Raw genomic sequence first — 17530 nt, forward strand, 5'->3', positions numbered from 1 at the left:
CACTCGAGCCAGAAGCTTGTAAGTAGTAGTGCAATCGTGTTCACTGAGGATTTCCTGCATCTCGGTGCATCTCTTTCTTTACAGGAAGATGACCCTGATGGTGTGAAAGTAGTTTTGCAAATAGGAAGTAGCTTTCTTGGTAAAAAAAAAAAAAAAAAATTTGAAAGGAAACCCACAAACCTGAAACCCTGTAACATTAAGTGTACAACTTTGAAATGCCTTCAAATACTAAAAGAAAAAGTAGGTGAAACTCTGGTCTCTCTCATGCAACGTACAGAGGAATTATGGGTCGCACATAGGGATGGGTACCGGTATCCGGTGCCATGATGGCACCGGTTCTGACATAAATGGTAGTAACCAGACCGAAAAGCAGCGCACATTTCGGTGCTTTATTTCAGTGCTTTTTTTTCCTGAGATGTGATACACTTTAGATTCTAGCCAATCATTTTACGTTTCCGAGGATAGTAGGCGGGTCCAGGTACGTACGTTCTTTTAGAGCAGAGCTACAGATTAAAAATGCCCAAGGTGAAGCGGTCAAAGTCTGACTGTACTTCACAGCAAAAGATGCAAACTCAGCAGCCTGCAACAAGTGCTTTAAGCTGATACTGTGATACTGTCAAAGGAGGTAACACCTCAAATCTGATGAAACACCTGGCGACGCATAGCGTTTTTTTTTAAAAGCCGAGAAATGTGCTGTATTTGATAGCTTGCTGCGAGACCTTACACCGAGCGCATCTACTGCGGGTGTGGTGCCTGTTATCGGACCCGGAGTTAGCAACATCCCCCAAAAACCCGAAGAGGAGAGTCCTGGCCCCTAGCCCTGCCAGTGTAGCAGAAATGATGAAGGATGGCAGCAGCAGCCGTTCTTCTCTGCGTGAGTAGCTTAATGTTGTTCGTGTGTAATTTACTTTGAGTAGGCTAACCACGTTATTAAATTAATGCATCTAAGGTGAACTAGCAAACACCGTAGTAGTTACATGTGGCTGTCTTCTTGTTTGATGGCAGATACTCCCTTCACCCTGGCCAAAAAGGCTAAAATGACCAAAGAAAAAGTGGAAAACAGTTAAACATGAGAGGTTTTTGGACAAAGTTTGTGTTTTTTCCATTGATTAAGCACTGCTTCCAGCCAAGAGTGATACCATATATGCCCTATAGCTGCAGAAAAGGCTAACATTGTCATCTTTTTACAAAAAAACAGCTGAACATGAGAGGTTTTTGGACCGGTTTGAGCACCATATGAAGTTTCTTCATATGGTCTTTTCTGCCTTCTTGCACTCATTCTCGCTTCTCCTTATTTATTGTGTGACTATACGTCATACTTTCCACTTGTGAAACTGAAATAACTCCACTAACTTTACTCAAGTAGCTTCCCAGTGTTTCATTGGGCAGACATCCCTTTTCTTTTCCAAATTTTCCATCATATTTTGACAAAATCACTGCCTTTGCAGATTTTAAGGCTGTGAATAATTCCCCCCGTTGAGTAGAATATAATATGCTGAAAAGCTACCCAGATGCATCATGACAACCTTCCCTGCTCTCAGTTCAAACGGATAAACAGTCACATGCCAGAGAAGTGTTGATTTTTTAAACAAATATTGCCAATAAATGTGTGAGGCATCTTCTCACTATACTGGATAAGGGAAAAATAGATACAATACAGCACAAGCTATAGGTTAAAAGATGGAACTGAGCACTGGACACATAATATAGTTGGCTGTTTGTGGATGGTAATGTTGGCTTTGTTGTTAATGTTACTTTTTTTGCACCATCTAGATAAATGCCTGTTCCTTTTTGAGTTCTTGAAGTTGCTAGTTCTAATAAAAGAAGACTGCTACAATTTTCAACTTTATTTAGGGAAATCTGACCAGCAGCAGTGGTGCAGTTTTGCCATCAGATGTGGTCTTCTGGGCTTCCTAAAACATACATCTGCACATAAACCTGGAAGAACTCATATGAAGCTACCCAAGTGTTGCCATTTTAGTTTCAGCTTGTCCATTCAGCAAGCTAAACCTAGACACAGAGTGCTGCTGCCTGACCTTTCTTTTAGAAGTGAAGGTGTGTTTTCTATGAAGCGGAAGCATATCCATATTCAGATGTGGCGCAGATCACATCAGAGGCGCGTGAAACGTGTAAACAGGTCTGTGCAGGTTCTGTAATGCAGGTAGTCTAAGAAGTTTGGAAAGAAAGCGACTGCACTTTAGATTTTGTGCAGATGTTTCATGGGCTAAACCTTTCAGTTCTAAAATCAAATGGTAGACTGTCCCAGTTGTTAAACCCTTCTTGGGTACCTTGAGAGGGTCACTAAGCCAGTATTAATTATGTGGCTCGCCACAGTGAAACATCTTCAAGAAACTTAGTCCAGTCATTTTTTCCCCCAAGCTTTTTGGTCTAAGCAGATCTTTGTTATTTTAATCTTTATTTTGCATTTTTCCCATGCCGCAGAGAACGAGAAATTGCTGAAAGCGGTATTATGGCTACCCATAAGTCCCGCTCTGCCCCAGCTTTCAGGTTACTGCACTTTTGCTGTTGATAGAAAGCTAAGGACAGGTTTGGTTTTTGCTACTAATGATGTGTTGGTGCAGCAATAATCCTGCTTTGTGCATTCAGGTTCAAACGTTGTGCTTGAAGAGTCAATGGTGCAAAGCGACCAACTGCGGGATTATGACTGAACTCCTCAAAATCAGAATCCTGTCTAGAAAAAGTGACATCATAGTCCTGTGGATCGTCAGTTCATCTCGACAAGACAGTCCGTCCAGACCAGTGAAGGAGAGCAGTTTGGGACTGGGCTGGAGGAAGGCTGAATGTTTGACGTCCCTCTCCAATTTTGCAATCATGTTTGTGGACATTCTGGTGCTTAAATAACTTGCTACCAACACATCAACTTCAAGGACTCACCATTCATGTTTTCACTGGTATTGGACTAATGGATATATTATTCCCCTGTGGAATCATGTGTGCAAGGCAAAGTACAAACTCAGTGTAATTTTTTGGGACAAACTTTACTTAAAAAAAGAAAAAACAAGACTCATTAAACAAATAAACCCATGTCATTACAATACAACACAAAGGCAACAAGTTGAGTAGGCAACATGGTAACATGGTTGCAGTCTGTGCTGTCTGATGTTTCCCCCCAAAAATGATATGAGTCTTTTAACGGGGCTACTTTGAGTTCATGCTGATGCATTCATTGACTCAGTGAGTTCATCAATGGAAATAAATATACAGTAGAAGTAGCTTGACAGGATAATATGCACTGTTTAAACCTTGGGGTTTACAGAAACGGCAGAAATAAACAAAAGGTTTGTCACTTCATTAATCCAACCAGACTAGACTCCACTTTAACAGCTTATTTAAATATACTGGCAGTGTTAGAGAGCTTTATATTACTTTAGAAAACAAAGACACATTTGGCTACCAACAAGCACTCATGTTTTCATCCAACGACTCACATACAACGTGTTCAGACATGTAGCTACCAAGGAACTTGCAAATATCCTTTCAAATCTTATATATGCATGCATGCACTCAATCACACTCAACACTGGAGCAATGGTCAAAAATGCTGCACAACCGGTAAGGCCAGATGAAATTAAGTACAGTAGCATTGCTTCTGTCAACTACAAGAGATGTGCAATTAGAAAAAAAGTTTGGCAGTGTGTTAAATATACGAGCAAAATACCCAACATCAGCGTAGCTATGTTCTTTTTGATGTGTTCCCTTTTGCAACAGAGTACAAAACACCACTTTACAGTGAACTAAACCATGCAGGGCTTTTAAGAGGGAGGTAGAAGACAGAGAGAGAAAGTAAGAAGACTACAAAAAAGATAAATACATGTGCAAATGAACAGAGGTCTACAGATAACATAGCTCTGAAAACATAATGTGTCACTTTGCCTGTACAACACAAAAAAAGACACATCTGAATCAGTGTCATACTTGGAAGTTGGAATGTTTTAGTATAGTGTTACATTTCATTTAGTAACTTTTTCATTCAAGAAACATCATATCATTGACAACACCCGACACTCTGATAAACAGTTTGCAGCACCACACATTTACAAAATAGCAACTCATGCGAAACAAAAACAAAACACCTCTGGCCCTGTACACTGTGTGTAAAATTTATTGTACATTATGTAACGTATCTTTTGCTGAACACGTAATAGATTGCATTTGTTAAAACAGGAAATTGGAAATGTGTGTTATTCTGCTTTTAGCTCTGTCGTGTGACTTTGTGTGTTTTTTTTAGTGTGATTGTGGCTGAGGTTTAGCCCAGTGTTCCCCCAACAATGGAAGCAATGACGACTCCCAGAATGATACAGCATATAATAATCATAATTTTCTTCTGAATGGTATTAACAAAAAGAAAAAAAACAACATCCAAAGCAGCAAATGGGGAGCAGAGAAAACATGTTAGTTATACTGTTTGTGCTTTACTTGAACAGAGTTAATAATAATTTGAACAAAATGCAGTTTACAACAAAAGTAAAAGAACCAAGCGGGGAAAAAATGCAATTTAATTCATTCTAATAATGCTGGAGTGTGACCAATATGTTACGTTATTTCTACATCTTCTTTTAAAAGAAAGAAATCTTTAAATCCTGCATTTTGCTCATACCATCTGTCACATGCCACAAACAGAAATCATCTCTGCGGTTAAAGCCATCACATGCACAACATAAAAAGCATCAATTTGGTTCCATCTAGTGGTTAACTGAAAATATGCAAGCAAGACTGCAAATTTATCAAAAATTAAAAATCCACCAAACACAAACTTCACTTTTAAAACGTGTTTTTTAGCAAAGGTCCCTCTAATGAAGAAGTTCAGCGTGCAGCAAATAAATCCTGTGGACAGTTTCCAACAATTCTTAAAGAAACTGTTTAAGGAAATATGTCCTTAGTTATGAGTCACATACATCTCATCACATCAGTGTAATAAGAAGAAAATAAAAGTTCAATTAAACACATCATCTCTATGAGACACCCTCATGCAGTTCTAAAGTTTTACATATCAGGACATAAACAAAATCATCTGGTTATTACAGCTAAACTAAAATTATCCATCCATTCTCTACTGCTTATCCTTCTCAGGGTTGCGGGGGCGCTGAAGCATATCCCAGCTTTCTGAGGGCGAGAGGCAGGATACAACCTGGACAGGTTGCCAGTCTGTTGCAGGTCTAACACACAGATACAGGGCAACCATTCACACTCGCACTCCCACCTATGGACAATTTATAGTTTCCAATTAACCTATCCCCACTAACTGCATGTCTTTGGACTGTGGGAGGAAAGTGGAGTACCCGGAGAGACAAACATGGGGAGAACATGCTAATTCCACAAAGAAAGACTTAAATTAGTTCATTAAATTTTAATTTACTCAATAAACCAAAACATATGACATATTATAGTGTGTCATTATTTGTTTAAAAAAAAGGCAAAGTGCAGAAGCAGTGTGTGAAAAGCTAAGTAAACAACATGATTCAGTAGTTTGTAGAACCAACTCCAACAGCAATAACTTGAAATAATCATTTTTTGTACAAATTTCTCAGTATTTTATATTATTGGGGTTTTTTTTGGCTTACTCTTCTTAACATTGCTTCAGCTTGTTGAGATGTATGCGCATGTAATGAAGCACAGTTATTCCACCAGAGCATTTCAATCTAGTTGAAGTCTGGACTTTAACTTGGCCATTGAAACACCTTGATTCTTTTCTTTTTCAGCCATTCTGTTGTCGTTTTGCTGCCATGCTTGGGATCATTGTCAGTGACTGTAAGGTGCCCAGCTTCTGTGGTTGCAAAACCCAAATCAACATGAAGTGTTTGATATGCTATAGGGTTAGGGGGGTTAGGGGGGTTAGGGTTAGGCCTTCAGTGCTAGGCCCTCAAACTGGTCATCCTTCTGCTCAAAGACCTGTTTCAGAGAAATGAAAATATCTTGATCTCTGAGCTTCAGAGAGAAAAGTGCCCTGACACTCTGAAAGGACACGTCAAAGGCACAGCGTTAACGGAGAACCTGGCGACCCAAGACTCGTTCCCAACAACAGAGAAGGATGAGGGACAGAGCAGTACACAGGGATGGTTCTCGTTGAGGCATAGACCTTAACGAGAACCCTTCTCCACTATCAAATGCATTAGATTAGCAGCACGTGGCTGCTACTTACCCTTTTAATTCCTCTGAAAGTATTAAGAATGTACTTAGTTTTTCACACACTGGTTCTGCATTTTGGATTTTTAAAAAATAAATAATGACACATATGTCATGTGTTGTTATTCATCTGAGGTTCTTTTTACCTCATTTTAAGCTCTGTAAAGTAACAGACTAAATTTTTAAATGTCCCAACCTTAAATTAAATTAAAAGAAAGCGTTCTTTTGAAAACAGATATCTCATTCTGTCTAAAAAAAAATTTTTACAACTATAAACTTAGACTTGTTTGTGTGTTATAAATCCTAATTTTACTCATAAACTATTAATAGCTTATTTAATTTACGTGGTCATTTCAGATTCATCGATATATCATGGATGTATCGGGTGAGAAGGAAATAAAATCTCTACATTGTTACAGTATCTTAAAAATCATGATTTTAAAAAAAAAAATCACAATTATTAAAAAAAACAAAACAAAAAAGAAAACATCCACCCAGCTGTTAACACATTACCACAAATCAATGGTTTTATATTTGTTAGACTTTTCCAAAAGCAGAAATTGCACGGAAGCATAAACACTGATATGCACACTACAGATGAAAACCAGGAAGGGAGAATACATTTTTGGAGATTGCTGTAATTCCTAAACACTCCTCCATAAAGTCACTATGCCTGCGAAACGACAAAATCTCTAGGGCACATATTTGACCAACCTGACTCAAAAGTGGATTTCCCAAAATGTTTAACTATTCTGTTTTACCTTTAGTAATACATCATTGTTAAAACTAATTGGTAATAAGCTTATTTTGATGACTATTTTAGTAATAATGCAATCATCTTCAATTTGTGTTTGTGGGACAACATGGAGAGAAACATGCACATGACAAAGCTTTGCAACTCAAACAGGCCAAGCACAAACCATTCCTGGAGCTGAAGCACACATTAAGAATAAAAGTTGATGCAGATTATATTTGAGTGTTCATAGCTTGCTGCACAGACCTCAGACCAGTAATGCAATGACTTGCTTCCCAGTTCATAAGCAGCGCTCACTGCACACATTGCAGAGGCCACCATACAGTACATTTAACACATGAACAGTTGTGTGTGTGTGTTTTTGGCATTCATGTTACTCATAATGACTGTCCTGTCTGCCATGTGATGATTTTTTAGGCTCCTAACTGAGTCCCACTGCGAGTGAAATAATGAGGATGGTGATACAAATCGCAACACAAACTCCTATCAGGATCACCTTCTGGATGGGGGACCATGGGGAGGGAGAACAAGGAGAGCACAGCGTTAGATAATGAGTCAGGGGATTGAGAGGAACATGAGAGAGAGAGAGAGAGAGAGAGAGAGAGAGAGAGAAAGAAAGACAGAAAGAAAGAAAGAAAGAAAGTTTGCAGTCTTTAATTATAAATGGGGAAATAACCATGTAGATGACCCTTGCACTGAGTCATTGGATGTGTGCAATTTATCTAATGTTGAGCACCTTGTTAGACGTTGACCAAGAGGTGGCAGAATTACTCCATTGTGTTGCAGATTGTTTAAAAGAAGGAAGACTGCCATGATTCCTTTCAAAAGCATTTGTCAAATGTTTATATACTACGGGAACAATCAGCTTCACATAATCCTGTCCAAAGATAGTGAACCTCCAGAATCCATGATGTAAGATGATACATCTTGCTTTACTAGCAAACAACTATTCAAAGATGACAGTTTGTGCATTTACTGTATATGCACTAAACATGTAAAATAACTTATCTGTTGTGGCTCCTTGTCATGCCTCTCCACCAGAATGTAGTGTTCATGTGTTAAAAGTGACTCTGGTTGAAAAGGTTAAACTAAAAATACATACAGAGTGTTTTTATTTATAAATTGAATTGTTCTTAGGTCAGATTCTTATAGGCACTCACCGGCCAGTTTGTTATGTACACCTATTCAACTGCTTTTTAAAGCAAATATCTAATTAGCCAATCACATGGCAGCAACTAAATTCATTTAGGCATTTAGGTCATCTAGACATGGTCAAGATGCTAAAGGTCGTGGTAGGGGAGCAGCAGTAACTCAAATAACCAGTTTTTACAACTAAAGTATGCAGAGGAGCATCTCTGGAGGCACGACATGATGTGCTAGAGCAGCAGAACATCAACAGTTTAGGCTGGTGGTATAATTGTGTGGAGGATATTTTCTTCGCACACTCGCTGCTTTAATCACCGTAGTATCAAATGGTCACGATTTAAACTTTGCAGCCCATCTGAGTCTTGCTGTTGACCATATACTTTCCTTTCCTTTCCTTTCCAGGGCTATATGCCATGTCATAGAGCTCAAATCATCCCTACCTGTTTTTTTGAACATGGCCATCACTGTTCTCAAATGTCCTCCACACTCACCAGATCTCAATCTAATAGAGCATTTTTGGGTTTTAATTTTTGCATCATCATGGATGTGTAACCGACAAATCTGCAGCAACTGTGGACTAAAATCTCTGAGGAATGTTCTTAGAACTGTGTTGAATCTATAAAAGGAAGAACTGAAGAATTAAGGCAGTTCTAAAGTCAAAAGATGCTCCAGCTCAGTACTAGCAAAGTGCACCTAATAAAGTGTCCGGTGAGTGTATATGCTAAAGTTACTGAGGCTGAAAGTCATTGCTGTAGACTTAAATACACTCACAATAGCCACAGTCCATACACAGATACATGACAGGTGAGCATGCACAGCAACCACTCCACTATGCACATGCACCGATTCTGACTTCAACTACCACCGTTTCACATGACAGCACGTTTTTCCGTTTAAGCAACTCACCCTCCGGGCTTTACTCTGGTATTTAACAGCCTTCTTAGTGTCTGATACCGCCCTCTCCACATAGTCTACCGAGTGCTCCACATTGTACTCAATGCGGTCTATCATTTCCCCCTAGAAGAAGTTAGTTACAGAGGAGGTGTGGAGGACATGCAGACAAGAAGAATAAAGAGGAAGCCAGATGTGTAGGCAGGAGGAGGAGGAGCGGATACAGATGGAGGCAAGTGACAGGGGAGGAATAACAGATAAATGAGTAGGAGAGAGAAGGAGAAGAAAAAAGAGAAAAAGAAATAATTATGTCACCCGTCTGTTGGTCTTTTTGAACTTTTTGCATTTTGGGATGTTGTCCTTTCCCTGCTCCACATAATCCTGGGCCTCCATAACACAGCGCTCAATGTTGTTCACGAGGTTGCCCTGCACAAGAATCAGAGATGGAGACACATTAAGGTAATAGTAAGAAGAAATCTGTAGTACCAGCAATGTTTCGATTTCATAAATGTTTCAAAGCAACCTGACTAGACTAATGACAGCTATCATTACATGAATGTCATAGAACACAAAATAACTGTGATATCACATCTCTTATCATTTCCATTGTATTGGTAACAAACCATGATTAAAACAGCATTAATCAACAAGAAAAAAAAATCATAACTTTTCACATTAGCACTGACCCACAATCACTTGACAAATCAAAAGTGACCCAGACTGCTCTCTGTGCATGCACTAAAACAAAGACAATTCAAAGTCCGCACAGGTGAAAAGTCATGAGTTAGAGGTAAATTACCTTGCTGTGTTAGAAGGGGAACAACGTTCTGTGTTCTCCAGAGCTTAGAGTCATTGGAGTGGGGGCAGTGTTGTGTAGTGAAGAAGAAAACAGAGGCGAAAACCAAGAGAGTGGGAGACAGAGAGAGCAAAGCTGAGAAGGGTAGATTTAACAATCACAATACAGTTTAATCTTAAATCATGTGGCACTCAGAGCATAAAGGGTTAGTTAATTGAACGGTTTAGAGCACACACATACAAACACCCATTTCCACTGAATTATTAGACATTTTCCCACTAAATGTTATTGCATTGTGCCATCAGTGTAACCAAAATCAGTTTCATGTAGCGATTTACTTCAATATTTCACATATTTTCTTATTTTTCATATGTTCAAGTGTTCTCTAACTCAGAATCCATTCTGTACAATTCAGGCCGATTATTTCTGATGAAGGAAATAGTTCATCTCTGTGGGGGTTTAGCCACACACACACACACACACACACACACACACACACACACACACACACACACGCACACACACACACACACACGAAGAAAACCCGAATATGTATCGGAAAATTAGGGAACTGTTCACTCCATGAGGCTTGGAACGCTTTTTAATGTGCAGCATTCATATTTTGCAACATAATAAAGAGACTAATTCTGAACAGCTCTAAATGCGCGAAGCTAAAGCCTGAAATATTTAAGGTTTATTTATAATTAAAAGCTTTAACAAAATGTGACTCCGTTAAGTTGCCAACTTGAAAGTTGTAGATGTCAGATTTATTTTCCAGCTAATGATCGCAGCAGGAGAATTATTTATAAAAAAAAGAAAAAGAAAAAACAGTCCAAAGCCAAAAATCCCACGTGGAGATAATCACCAAACTCCAATCAACTTATCTTTGAGCCAAAAATGATCTGTTCCCCCAAAACTGTCTAAATTTACTGAGATAGTTTGCAAACAGACACCCAGATGGAGCTGAAAACATAACCTCCTTCCAACTGTGTTGGCATAGACAAGCCCTCAATTACACTAATACACTTAAAAAACCATTCTGCAAAATGAAAGACATGTAGTTGCTTGAGCTTTAATAGGGAGGAGCAGCATGCTAGCATGCTGAGCTGATTAATGATTTTACTATTAATGAACACGGGGAGCTACTGAACCGCTGCAATGGCAAGATGGCCCTTTCTGCATGTAGAAACCAGTCATTATGCATCAATTGGCAGATGGATTGTCAGTTATAAACATATTGAGCATTTGCATGTTTGTTTCATTTGCATGCATTTGGCCGAGACTCAAGCAACACAGCTGTAGAGAGAGAGAGAGAGAGAGAGAGAGAGAGAGAGAGAGAGAGAGAGAGAGAGAGAGAGAGATCAGTGTTTTCACCTGGCTTTCCACCAGCATGGCCATGTCCATGAACATGTCGTGAAGCTCCCTGATACTGTTTTCCAGCTTGATAATCTCATTGTGCCGCGTCTCGATCTCATTCATTGCTTGCTGGGTGATGTTGTCCATAATTATCTAAGAAGGTACAAAATTAAGGAAGTAGTGACTGACAGGTGCGCCCCTGCTGCATTCTTTATGTTTTGCTTTTTTGTTTTTTTGTAAGACTTACCCCCGAGGTGAAGATGGCTGGGTTGTCACTTTCCAACATGCTCTCCAGCTCCTCGTTTGTTGTGTTTCTTCCAGCTAAAAAGGCAAAGCGCACAAACTTCAAAAAAAGACCACCAGCTTGCTTAAACTTTTAGGGATAACTGTAGGTGTGTCGATATTTAATTTAAAAGTCTTTCCAAAGAGAATGAAGACTATATTAATAAAACACTAATATAACGCCCTGGATGATAACAGTCATCCCCTCCTGGTCTATATGCCAATTTGAGGATTAATTAAAATAAAAGCTGTTTGCTCATCTTTTACATATACTTTTACATTACTTATACTTATTTTCCATCCTCTCTCCATCCGTCTCCACTGTACAGGAACGGCAACACTTGATGTAATATGTAAAAGATTTGTCCAAGCAGAAAAAGAGCTAAAAACAGATGTAATAATAGAAAAACTGATCTGAATGTCGCAGGGTAAATATGTGTTCATACATCTGTCAGTATTTAACTAGTCATCTCAAATTATCTCCAAGCTAAGGTTCAGACAGAAAGCCATAAACCCTGCAATTCAAACATTAATGGGCCTACAGTTAAAATATTGCTTAACTACAGGAGTGAGCCATCGGACTTCTTATTGCACTTAACCCCACATCTCTGACATTTGCAGGCCAGGAGTTTTGCATTTTTCTGATCCAGCCACACTAATGTGACCACGATTAATGGTGTAAAATACCTCGAGAAACTAACAGTTCAGTTTTTTGCTCTGTGTATATCCATTTGTTGATGTGTTTTGAAGCTGTAATTGAAGCAAAACATTCACGGTCTCTCTTCTTTAATCCTATCAGCACGTTTCATTAACGTTTGAACGAGGATCTGTGAATACTCTAAAACCTACAAGTTAGATTTTTTTCGCTTTTGACAAATCACACACGGTAGCTCAGCGACTGCAGCTGAGTCAGAGATATCAGTCTGCATCTCATTTTTTAGTAGCTGAGATTGAATCTGATACTCGCTGATCATCTTTTGACATTTCCCCTTCAACTGTCAGACAGGCAGAACATGAGTAAACACGGCTCGTATTCATTTCAATATGAGGCTTGTGTAGTTTTCTTAGCATGAGGAGCAGAGGAAGATGGAGAACTATCACCTACTTATTCAGCAGTTTATTAAGTTTGCTTTAATATTTTCAATCTCCCATCTCTTTCTGTGTGACAGCATTTTTTATGGCTTCTTTCTGCTGATGAGTTTGCTCCTCATCCATCTTTATTGTCCCCGACAGAGTTGCCCTACTTTACAAACATTTCCCTACACCTACACTGATACTCTCGTTTGAGCGCTGAGTTTGCATGCAGCGCTGCTCCACTTGGGCTCCATTACTGCCCCACTGTTACTGTAAGTCATAGTCAGACACTATCAGCATCATTTCCAATTTTTCCTTTGCACATTTTAAATCCTCTTTGGGGTTGCATGTGAATACAGGACTTTCCCTTTCTTCCCTGTGATGACACACGTGATGACCCATCAAATAGTAACTCAATGTACAGAGCTGAGCAGTTAGTTTAACTTCTCTCGGCTATGGTTAAAAAAACAAAAACAAATAGCAAGCCAAAGAAATCTAATAGCTTTCTAACAACATGTCTATTAAAAAAAAAAAAAACCTAGTGGTGAGAGAAACACTGAGCTTTTTTACTAAATAGAAGTACAAGAAAAAGCCATTTAGAGAAAAAGTTCAGAAATATTGTCATAAAAATTATTTAAAATCATCAAAACTTCCCAATAGGCAAAATGGATTAAGATTAACAAATTAAATTAAAACACTAAGAAATATATTTTGAACATTTTCAAAGCAGATATTTTGACTCACAGCAGGGACAGCACAAGTGCCTTCATGATGGCTGCATTCAATTTTCTTCATACTGGTTCACTGCTGTGGCATGCTGGGATATTATGGGGAAATTATTAATTCTGCCTGTTCCTTCCCTACTGCGCCACATCACAATGTTTGTCTAGAAAAAGATCTAAAAAGCACGCCATCGATAACATTTCTCCTACGGCCTCAGCGTCACAGGTCTAGAGACCAGTGGGTGATCACCTGGCAATCACAGTTTGCTAGAGAAAAATGTGCACGTTACTTGTGCTCGAGTGAAATTCCTCGCAAAGAGGTATGTAGTGCTACACCAGAAACATTCTTGTGATTGCTTTGAACGCCAACAGGTTGTTGTGGTCCCCTGTAGTTGACCTGTAGTGTCGTATACTACAGGTCAACTACAGCAAGCTCAGGCAGCCACTTACCAACATGTCGGGAAATTCTCAATGACTGGAGGTTGTCAGCAACTGATATAAATTAACATAAAAGAGCCCTTCAAATTACACTGTGCTAATACAGCACTTTAATAAATGTATTTAGCTCATTTCTGCCACTGGGGTATACTGAAACAGCAACCACAAAAGAAGCCAACTGGAAGTGCCAAAAACCTGCAGTTCATCTAGTGGCCACTTGAGGCCGCTTACCCTTTTAACTACTCCAGAGATAATCTTAACATGCTCACAGCCTGGTACAAAAATGGTTTGGGTCTCTACAATGAATTTCTGCTTTCAAACATCTCTCTGGGGGATTTATTTCTTCCCTTTGTATTTTGTTCAGGGATAGAGTTATGATTGCTTTGACAGAACGTTATCAGCAATAGCTGTCGGCAAGACTTCATGGCAGTGTGTGTGCTGCTGGTGCCTTCTGGAGTATTTTTAATGGAATTATGTGACAAATATTATGACCCTCTATGAGGTACAGCCCGTCCAAGAACTATGTGCTTCAAATTGGTTTAGTTTAGAGAGAATTTTTGTCTTTTTATTAGTCTGCTACATACTGTAATAATTAGCTGCTATATGCACTCACCAACTACTTAATTAGGTACATTTATTCAGCTGGTCATTAATGGAAATATCTACAAATGTCTAAACCCATCATTAATAATTTTATATTTTCTGCTAGTATAACCTCACTCCAAGAAGAAATGCACTTAAATAAATTAAAGAATTTTAAAGTATTTTATAAGAAGAAAAAGCATCAAAGCATTACTTAACCTTTCAATAAGGGTTAGGACGTGCTGATGAGTTATAACACATAGTGACCTCAGTCTAAGGGCAGTAAAATGTGCAGCACTGCCAAAAGTAGAAACGCTGAACAGTGACGCTGAAAAACCTGTTAATGCATTTAATACTTCAAGGTTCTACTTTAGTAATTCCCTCTTATCAGGTTTTTCTAAAAACTGAACCTGAACAGACTTTATTAAATCTAAAACACAGCAGAAAAACTACTAATAGCGACTAGAAAGAGAGACTGTTTCTCTTTCCTGTTAAACTCAGAACTGAATTTAAAAGCCTTCTGCACAGATACAAGGTCCTGAATAATCAGGCCCCATCACAACATATCACCCCAGCAGAGACCTCTCAGGCTAGATTGTGACTTGTGGTTCCCACAGTTTGCAAAAGTAATGGAAGGCGGCTATCAGGCCCCTCTCCTGTGCAACCAGATTAGGTTTAAAAAATTCCTTTTTGACTCATAGCTTATAGTTAAGGATGGATCACGTCACCCTGCAGCATCCCTTAGCAGTGCTGGTAAAGGCAGGGAATGAGAGACTTGCTATGACGCAATGAGCTCTTCTTCTCCACTCGCCCCTTTTCACTCCTGATGTGTTTACATGCCACTAATGCCGGTCATTAACGTGTCTCTTCTATAGTTTCTTTTCTCTTCTCTTTCTCCTCAGCCCTGCAGTCACAGCAGATGGTCGCCCCTCCCTGATCCCTCCTCGGCCATTGCATGAGGTCTCTTCCCATTAAAAGAGAATTTGTCTGTCTGGAGGTGGTGTTTATTGGACTTTTCTGTCTAATATTGAAGGGTTTGTTTTTTCCTTACAATATGAAACGCGTTGAGATGACTGCTGTTGGTGCTATATAAATAAAATGAGTCAAATTGAACTCAAGACTATTCAAACTGGAACTCCTTGGGGAAATTGTTTTGTAGATCAAAGAAATTTATAGTAACCCTGACATGGTGTGACCAGTTCTTCTGTGTGATATTAAAAAGAGTGTAGCGAGATAGTAGTTTGACACTTTGTGCTTTGCTTATAACGATGATTTTATTAACTTTAAATTCTTGGAAAAAGGCAAATAACTCCAGCTCCTAAAATTTCAAATAATTAGAAAAAACAAAACTCAATTCATTCACAGTAGCTTAAAGTAACAGACCTGCACGGCTTGCTTTGTGAACTCTTCTCATTCTTTCTCACCACTGGACCCCTGGGAGGAGATTTTAGAGGCAACAAAATCTGGATTCATGATCTAATCAGCGTGCGTGAGAATGCGTGTGATGAAGACTGGTGGTTGCTGTGGGGCCTCAGAGACAGAGCAGGTAGCGTGTTGGTGACTGATGATGGTCGGGAGTCAGAGCCGATGATTGCCTTCACGAACAGAATTTTGATGAAGCCGCACGCAAGCATCCATGGCAGAGTCCATTCACACTTCTCTTAGTATACACAGAGCGCATCATGTGCAATTCAAACTTCATATCCATATCAAACCAATGAATTTCATTTAGTTGTGAGTAAGTGGTTGCACAGTTTCATTACCATGCTTAAGAGACATGTTGAGCAATAACATTTTAGCAGCATGACAAATGGGAGGATGAGAACGAGGCACAAAGAAGAGCGAGAGGCCACATTCACTACATCGCTGTGATTGGTTTCCAGTCCTCTCTGATAATAATCGCTCTAACATCAGACTAAAACTACCACATTGAAGAGGGTCAGAGAGGAGTAACAATGAGTCATGCATAATCATGAAGACAAAAAAATTGAGGCACACTACCCTACACTATTTATCTCACTTCCTACACACACACACATTCTTCATAGTTTTTTGTTTTTTGTTTTAAGCCATGACAGTCTCTGAGGGAGGCTCTTAGCTGTTACCATGGAGACCTAAACCCTGAGAAGCCTAATATGAAGCCAAGAAGTCTCACTTCACCCATGGTGTTTATGGGCTATTAAATCATTGATACTATGTTGCTACCAGTAACAGCATTATTTCATTTCCATTGTTATATAACACAAATCAAGCGAGACCCTCCAGGAGCAGAGAGAAACGGCAAATTGCACAACCAGGCACAAGAACAAGAAGTGTAATTTTCTATTACATTTTGCCGATCTGCACCCATGTAAAGGAGATCGATCTCTTTTGTTCCCGAGGCAGGTATGTGGCGTACATCTCTGTCTTTTCCGCTGGCATTGCAAGCGCGCTTCTCCTAAGCTAAAAGAGCGTCCACTGAGAAATAAAACACAATAATCAAATGTCAAAGAGACCCTGCAATGCCTGTGACCAACATCCACTCCACCCTGCTGGCCTGGCCTCTCTGCTCACTGCTGCAAAATAATGGAAGCAAAATAGCATATCAAAATATGCATTCTCAATCAATAGTAAACTAAAATGCAAACACAGTGAATTAAACTCATATCAAAGTGCTTTAAAAGGTTAGCTGAAATTCCATGGGTTAGTTCAGCATCTGTAAAATGCACTCACTTGCTGTCTTGCAAGAAATGGTAAAGATTTACATTATTCTAATATTCAGCCTTTGAATATGAAAACATATTGTATTAGCCGAGCATGAATCCTAAAATCAGAAAAGAAAACAGAGCCTGTCTCTACCTTAAAAGAATAAAACTGGATAACCTAAAGCTTTAAAATCACTATCAAATCAATTCTTACTCTTTTTCTAGTGAAAAGAGTGAAGTAAAGGCCACCGGAATGACGTGGACCCAGCTGAAGAGAACGGTCCAGAACAGAGTCCGTTGGCATGGTGTTGTTGCGGCCCTATGCTCCACCAGGAGTCTACAGGCTTGACAATGATTTAAGTGAAAATAGCATACAGTTTTATGGCTTTAATAATGTGTCTCCGATACACTAAAACTGTTTGAGTTCAGGTCTGAAAACCAAAAATTGTATTTATCAATCCATTCATTTTCTTTCACTTATCCATTTCAGGGTTGCGGTTGGCCTGGAGCCTAACCCAGCGGGGTAAACCTTAGACATGTACCACAGGCCTAACAAGAAACACACAGCCATTCACATCTAAGATCAACTTAAAGTCACCAATCAATCTAACATGCATGTGTTCACACAGTCCCAAAGAATTCCTGAAGTAAAAGTCATGGG

At 39.2% G+C, this 17530-nt stretch overlaps 1 protein-coding gene across 3 annotated transcripts in view; it reads right to left on the bottom strand.

Annotated features, from left to right (window-relative positions):
• Positions 1–2739: 2739 nt before the first annotated feature.
• LOC102795677 (syntaxin-1A-like) overlaps positions 2740–17530 on the bottom strand; it is a 73542-nt gene continuing 58751 nt past the window's right edge. Inside the window, exons 7-11 of one of the 3 annotated variants that reach the window (XM_087850999.1) lie at positions 11335–11408; positions 11106–11240; positions 9251–9361; positions 8951–9061; positions 2740–4345 (exon numbers count right to left, since the gene is read on the bottom strand). In XM_087850999.1, the coding sequence (XP_087707125.1) occupies positions 4268–4345; positions 8951–9061; positions 9251–9361; positions 11106–11240; positions 11335–11408 (509 nt within the window). In that variant the 3' untranslated portion in view covers positions 2740–4267. The other 2 variants (XM_006795381.2, XM_035909791.2) reach the window with 2 other exon arrangements.

This window comes from Neolamprologus brichardi, chromosome 14 (assembly GCF_056152115.1).
Source record: "Neolamprologus brichardi isolate AB-2024 chromosome 14, ASM5615211v1, whole genome shotgun sequence".
NCBI classification, from domain to species: Eukaryota; Metazoa; Chordata; class Actinopteri; order Cichliformes; family Cichlidae; genus Neolamprologus; species Neolamprologus brichardi.